General features: G+C 40.2%; 1 protein-coding gene across 1 annotated transcript; it reads right to left on the reverse strand.

The window, feature by feature from the left end:
* Positions 1 to 223: 223 nt before the first annotated feature.
* On the reverse strand, positions 224 to 1,708 carry LOC147902415 (UDP-glycosyltransferase 85A7-like). Its single transcript, XM_087373222.1, has 2 exons — positions 1,264 to 1,708; positions 224 to 1,158 (listed from the first exon to the last, which is right to left on the reverse strand). The coding sequence occupies exons 1-2, from the start codon at positions 1,706 to 1,708 to the stop codon at positions 224 to 226; spliced, it is 1,380 nt and encodes a 459-aa protein (XP_087229348.1).
* Positions 1,709 to 7,979: the final 6,271 nt, after the last annotated feature.

Raw genomic sequence — 7,979 nt, forward strand, 5'->3', positions numbered from 1 at the left:
TCATAGCCTTTTGAAGGGAGGTTTAACCTTAATGTTATGGTGAAACGAATGTGGCCTAGTGGCTCGAGTACTCTATGATGGTCCTAGAGTAGGAAAGAAGTTATATGGCTCCTCTCGTCCTATTTACTTTGAGACAAGGCATGTAGTCTCATTTATTAACGTGGCTAATCCGTTAAGATGTAAGTGTTAACCAAATGGGTCAACTTAACCTCAAGGCCTTCTTTCAAATAAACTCCCTACATTCATCCACGAAGAGGTGGAGATTTTGATAGGAAGTGCCCCCAGCTTCCAAGGCTCTCTTTGCACTCGTGCTCCAATCTTTAGCACTCTTTCTCAGCTCTCTTCCCTTTTCTCCTTGCATTAATCCCCGCACCTTGTTCTCCACCTCTTCCTTGCTCACACAACCCGTCTCCTCGTCCACTTCCAAGGGCAGCCCTACCTTCCATTTATCCACAAAGAATCTTTCGTTCGTCCACTGATCCCCGTGAGATGGCCATCCCAGCATCGGCACTCCGGCCGCTATACTCTCGATCGTTGAATTCCACCCACAATGTGTTAGGAACCCCCCCACAGCGGGATGGCAAAGTACACGCAGCTGCGGCGCCCATGCAACAACAACGATGCGATCTCTCATACGATCCAAAAAATCCTGCGAGAGCGCATTTGGCGACTTTTCGTGCATATCATCACGACGCGCTATCCAGAGGACAGATTGTCGGCTTGCTTCAAGGCCGCAAGCAATCTCTTCAACTTGGCGTGGAGAGAGAGCAACAAAGCTGCCGAAGGAAACATAGAGAACAGAAGCAGGCTGCTGCTGGTCCAACCATTGGAGGCACCCGTATTCTTCTGGCCAGATGGTCGCCGAACCATCGTCCGTATGGAACGAACCAGTGAGATAAGACGGGGGCAATACGGGACCGACAGAATAAACTTTGTTATGGTGCTTTCGAAGGTACTCTAGTGTTTCGTGCTCCAGATCTTCGAAGGTATTTATCACAACAGAGGCATGGTCATGTCCTCGTCCAATGGATCGGCTGAGAAAATCGAACAGAAAATCGTCCCGAAAAAGAATGGGATTGATGTCTTCGTACTTCAAACTGGGCGGAGCTCCGTGGAGGCAGGTGACGAGAGCATCTTTCCCGGCGCGGCCCGGCCGATCTAAATACATCACAAGAAAATTAAAGGTTTCATAGAATGCGACCACTGAGTCCCCAGAGCCTTGTAAGGAATGATCGACATCTTTTAATAATTACAAACTCTTACCACTGAGAAACTTGAAACTCCCTTGAATTGCGTGCAAGACCGATGCATGACTGGCTGCACAGAAGGTAACGAACATGACGCTAGGTATCCCGAGTCTCTTGGCAATGTCAGCGCCGAAGGGCGCCAGGAAGTCGGAGATGAGACATGTTACAGGTGGATCCTGGAGCATCAGACTCCTGATCATATACTCTACGCCTCTTTCGAGCTTCATGTAACCTTGAGCGGTGCTTTCAAACGCAAGTCTGGAACGGTCGTTTTTTTCGGTGATGCTCAAAGGTGGCTCTGGAACGAAGGGAAGCCAACGCAAGCGGATATCCAGATTTTCTACACCTACATCGAGTGAGGATGCTTCTGCACGCCAGCTGATCAAACGTGAGTGCATCTGCTCTGTGTTAAGAAAAGTGATGACAAAACCATTGGCCGCGAGCTGCCGGGAAAACTCCATAAGAGGACGTATGTGGCTCTGAAGAGGGAAAGACAATACGAAAGCGTGGGGGGTATGCTTGCGTGTGGATGCCATGTAGGGTGTGATGGAGATGGAATCCTGAGTGTGAGCTCTGTTATTTAAAGATGGGAGAGCAACTCGGAAGATCGCAACTTCGCTGATCACATGAAGAGGCCTTTAAGAATGAAAAGGCCTCTCAACGTCTTCCGCTTCTCAACCTCCTTCTCTCAACCTCTTCGTGTCCTCAACCTCCTTCTCTCAACCTCTTCGTGTCCTCAACCTCCTCTCAACCTTCTTCTCTCAACCACTTCTTCTAGCTTCCTTCTCTCAACCTCCCCTTAGCCTCCTCATGTCAGCCTCCTCCCAACCTCTTCCTCCTCTCAACCTCCTTCCAACCTCTTTCTCTTATTCTTTCCATGTTGGTAAAGCACTTCCCTTACCGTAGACAAAATCTATCAGTTCAACCTTGTGTAGGACACATTCTAAAAGATGACATTGATGTTTGGATTTCTCAAAATGGGAGAGAGGCCAGTAGGAGGAGTGTATTGCACTCACGCACGCGTGCGTGCGCACACACACACACACACGTCTCTCTCTCTCTCTCTCACACACACACACACACACACACACAGGCACATGGATTTCTATGGATTGTGATGTTATTTCAATTCATAGTCTTTGATTTAGTTTGAAGTTGTTTTGCAATTATTTGGATTTCATATTCTTAAATTAATGATTTTATAGAAATACTAATGGTTTCCGTATTGCAATTTGCAATTGTCAAGAGGCATCAAAATTTATCCATGGGGCGGGCGATCAGTACGTACAAACACCATATAGCACCTGTGATCAAGGGGTATTAGAAAAAAAACTACCTACAGTTTTGTATAGCCTATATGCACCCCTTCTGTAAATTTTTAGATGATAAAAATATCCCTTATGTATGATTTCTTTCTCTTTTTAAATTAAGAAATCCCTTATGTATGTATAATTTCTATAACGATCCATAAACATATAAAACCCCTTCTGTTGATATTGCATGTGCTATCTTACATATTGCTTGGTGACCCCCCCAGTAATTCATCATTTAGGGATGAGAGATTTGGTCCACAATGCTTTTGGAATGGATATGTCATTGTGTTAACATTTTTAAACCAATTTACCTTCTGGTGGAGAAATTGAGGAGGGTGTTCTCACAAGTGGAGTCATATGCCAAGCACTACTACAATATCTATGAGAAGCGAATTCATGGCCACAATGAGGCATCTCTCACAATGATTGCTATTTCTTCTATAGATTAAACAGTTATTGTACACTACTACCATCAGCTCATTTTATAACACTTTTTTTCAACGCATATTACTTAGTTTTTAGGCTAAGAAGAATTCCATTGATATTAGAACCAAAAAGTTGTAATGTCCATATTTACATCGATATTAGCATTATTAGCGTCGATATTAGCATCGATATTAGTGTTGATATTAGCATCGAATGCTATGTGGTTGAACAGAATGTTGTGTATGTTGTGTGGTTATAGGAATCCCATTTCTATAGTGTGCAATGCATTTCTTATAGCTAGGGATTTGCGGTGGTATTAAAACGTTAGTTTTAAAATTGTGTTGTATTAAAACGCTTTGAACATTTTTAAATTAGCCCTGAGGTGTTTTATTAAAACACCCAAGTAGCGATTTTTATCTGGGACCGGCTCTAGCCAGTGTTGCGACACAACATCGACTGGTATTACATAATACTGACCGGTTTAGGATACACCGAGTTTCACTACACCGAGCAGTATAATTAACAACATCGTCCTGTGTTTAGCTACACTGGTCGGTGTTGTTTATGTTATATAAACCAGTGCTGCGCTCGTACTATTTACAAAATCGAGATTCTTAGAATACTGTGGAGTCTTGGGAAAGACAAAAAGCATAGGAAAGAGGATAAACAAAGCTACAAAGAAATTTGTAAGTTTTGTTAGTCCTTCTAAGTTAAAAAAAGTCTCTAATGCCAGTGGTGGGCTTTCTTTTGTCGGTTGGAATCCACTCGCACTTAGATACTAATTGGAAAATTAGCATTTACATACTATTAGGTGAAGAGTAATTTAGTTGCATGTGACATTGTACTTAGCTTTGAAAAAATAGACGATTATCATTTTTGTATGAAGTATATAAGTTGTAACTTGTCTAGATTCTAAACTCTTTGGAAAGATTTGTCACTTAGGACTAGGTAAAGAGCTTGTTAGTTGCATGGCTTGGAATTTTAGTTTAGTTCCATAACTTTCTAGATGCATGAAATATAGTAGATAGATACTAGAAAATTTTAGAAAAATGGAATAGTAGACATTAGCACATGAAATGATTTCCTTTTGGAATAATTTATGTTTGTGTGTATGATTTTCTTACTTTTAGCATATGTATTTATTTATAAGCATGTACCTATAGCTTGTAACTATACTTCAAACAAAAGTCAATGAGTCGGTTGGAGGTTTGCTTAAGCTGACTTGTAACAACTCATTCGTTGATGAATGATATTATACCATGTGCCGGATGGAGGCTCACTGAGGCCGACTTGGAGCATCTCGTATGTGGTTTAAATTCATACTATATATTACTAAAACTCTACAAACTAGTATTTAAGAATGATGAGGAAATATTTGCCTTTGAGCTAGTTATAGGCTCGTTTATGTCGGTCGTTTGCATCTCACTTGAAGTCTAGCCAAATGTGGAGCTGGTAATTGCCGGCTCATAGCAACTTGCAAAATTATGTCATGTACGTGTGGAGAGATTGTGGTATACATAGGTTTACTATCCTTACGTTTTATAGATTATTAGGTGAAACAAATTAGATATGAATATGTTACATACGTTTTAATTTGTAGCCTTTATTAGAACTCAAACTTCATAGTACATATATACATAGAAAACAACAATATTGAGCCAGATTGATGGTATTAGGTTAACAAATTCTCCTAGCTTAGAAGTAGTAGTAAAACTATTTATAAGTACTTGTGTAAGTAATGCTAGCTACTGCACTAGTGTGTGTTATAAATTACCGACATCCGTCAATAGAGCATGATGTTGTGGATGATCATGGTGCAGATTGATGCTTACTCAAGAGAGACAAGAATGTGGGAAAAGGCGATTTGCTGTCCCACGCCTATTTCAACAGGTAGATTGCCACATTCACAATCATCCAATTACGTCAGGAGGGCACAAGACAGTTGGATGATTTCTCTCTCTTGAGGTATAGCAAGCTTGCATGGAGTATTCTAAGTTAGTGTCCCAAATAGCCACATTGATTTTGGATGTAGAATTGTAAACGATTCAAAATATTGTTATGTGTCCTAGAACGTAAATGATATGGTAGTATCCAGAACATGAAAACTAATGTGAATATACATAGTAATTATTTAAATTTTTGTATGTTCCTCTTACAACCTTTATTGGAAGCATGGCTCTAGAAAATCGAGGAAGGAATCCAACAAAGGCTTGTGATTACGTTACGATGTTGCCTAACAAGAAGTGGAAATGCAACTTTTGTCATGAAGAGTACTCAAGCTTCAGCACAAGAATCCAAAAGTACTTCTTGGGTGATAGCAACAAACAGGTTGGAAAATGCAAGGGGCCAGGTGTTGAGAGAGTTATATCCACTCTAGGCAGCCAAATTCCTAAAAGTACGAATACCTAGGTAGATGATATTGTTGCACGTCACCAATCCTAGCCTCAAGAACGTATGCCTGATGATTTACTCACACCTCCAGCTAGTCAATCTATTGATGTGCCACCTCAAAGTAGTGGTTTGGCCTTGTTCACATAGACTGTAAGCTACTCTATGAAGTATATGGATAGTGGACAATGTAGTGTTCACAATCGTGTGCGCATCCACAACAACAAAAATATTTGGAAGAGTCATTTCGACAACAACGTATAGAGAAAGTGTAGCAAGATGTTTTTGAGGCCATTTGTCGTACTAGTTACATGCTAAGCATGGTTCAAAATCCGCATTGGAAAAGAGCCATGGCATCTATAGAAAAGGAGGGTCCAAGCTTTACGGTGCCTAGTTACAATGCTGTCTGCAACTACTTGGATGCATACTATGAGAGGATGAAACTAGAGATGGAGCAAGTAGTATACGATGGTATTGAGAGAACATGATGTACCATTGTTAGTGATGGATGGAAAAATGTCACCAAGAGGCCTCTAATGAATATCATGGTCATGACATTTAAAGGAGAGGCTTTTCTTCAATCTATTGACACAAGTGGTAATGCCAAGACAGGTGAATACATTGCTGAACAATTGGAGGCTGTAATCCTGGATGTTGGGGAGCATGATGTTGTTCAGATAATCACTGACAATGCGAAGAACTATAAGAAAGCTGGAAAAATTATAATTAAAAAATATCCAACCATCTGGGCATCGTCGTGCTCTTGCCATTGCCTTGACCTTGTGTTTGAGGATTGGTATAAGTCAGCAGAGACTCTGTGGTTCAAAGCCACTATAGATGAAGGACAAAGATTGGTGTAATACTTCCTCAACCATGAGAGATTGTTGGGCATATTCAGAAACCACCAACCTGCAGAACATCCACTAGAGTTTTTGAAACCTAGTGAAACTCGTTTTGAAACAAACTATATAATGTTGGACCATTTGCTCAAGCTACAAGGGGCTGTAATAGAGACATTATTCAGTGTAGAAGCTAGAAAGTGGATAGCTAAGTCAACCTCACAAAATGCTTGTATTGAATTCACAAAGATGAAGCAAATGGCTCACACTGCTAGCTTTTGGAAGAGAATAGTTGATGCGGCTGATGCAATGAGGCTGGTATGGTTTGCCATTCAAAAATTAGACATGAAAGGTCCAAGTTTGGGCAATGATTACATGGCTTGTTGGAATGATGAGCAGGACCTATTAAAGGAAATAGAAGATCCACAAGTGACAACATTGGCTACAGTGCCACTCATCATGCCACTTTGCAAAAGATGTTTCGAAAGTGATGGAATCATGCTCACAAGGACCTTCACTATGATGGTCATATTTTAGATCCCCAATGGTGGGAGTATCATTCAAAAACATTGGAACACGTAATGTAGCCTTGGCATAATCTCTTGGGATGATTTTTTGAGGATGGATCTAAATATGCTGCTACTCTCACAAGAAATCGCTTGAAGATAGAAAGAGAAGATAAATTGGTCTATGTTATGCAGATGGCAGAGTTCTGGATGATGTTAAGGGAGAGAGTAGTGATGGAGATTTAGCCAAGTCGGTACATTGTGATCTCCGAGGCCCGTTGCATGATCCTCCCATTGTTGGACAATTGCAAGTCACAACCAAGCAAGCTCTAGTGATGAGGAGGATGAGGATGAGGAAAATTTTTGACGACTCATGAGAAATCATGCCCACGCTTGAAATACTACATACATTGCTGATCATGCTTACATTTTGACTTATGGTTTATGCTTTATGTGAATGCTACCATATTCTTTATGCTTTATGTTTTATGCTTCTATGCTTGTCTACACTTTATGCTTACATATTATGACTATACATGCCTATGTTTATGATTATGCTCTCTTATGCTTAGGTATGCCTCTATATATATATATACTTTATTCTTATGGTCATGCTTATGCTATATACTCGAGTCTTATGGTCTTTTTTTAAAGCTATGTCTTTATGCTTTATGTTATGCTATGCTATACATGTCTCTATGTTATCTCTCTATGCTATTTCTCTATGCCTGTACATGCCTGTATATGCCTTTGGTCTTATGGTCTTATAACCATGCTCTTATGGTCTTAGGGTTATTATCACATGCTCTCTTCTCGTGCATTTTGGAAGTTAGGATCTCCCAAAATTTATTAAAAGATGAATTGATTCATAGATATGGAACCAGATAACTCAAAAAAAAATCAAGGGATACAAATTGAGAAAATGATACTGATTGAGTGATAGCAACTAATTTGTGTGCTATTTATATTTTAAGTATGAGGCCTAATGAGTTCCAACAATAATATTCTAGTCTATGCATCATATTGGATACAAACAGTCGCACTCAATCAACATATGAGGGTAAAAAAATTTGTTTGTGTGCATTGTTATGGATAAATTTGACCAAGGTGAAAGGCATAAATATATGAGTGTGCTTGTATGTGTGGCAATAGTATAATGAAATATGGTGTGCATAGGGCCCAGGGTTGAGGTGGCAGGGCATGACCATGTGCCACCCTTCCACGTAAGAGGACCCATCAGGTGTGTTGTACATAATCCAT

This window comes from Dipteris shenzhenensis, chromosome 4 (assembly GCF_047967505.1).
Source record: "Dipteris shenzhenensis isolate YYH24624 ecotype China chromosome 4, Dip_SZ_1.0, whole genome shotgun sequence".
Taxonomy (NCBI): domain Eukaryota; kingdom Viridiplantae; phylum Streptophyta; class Polypodiopsida; order Gleicheniales; family Dipteridaceae; genus Dipteris; species Dipteris shenzhenensis.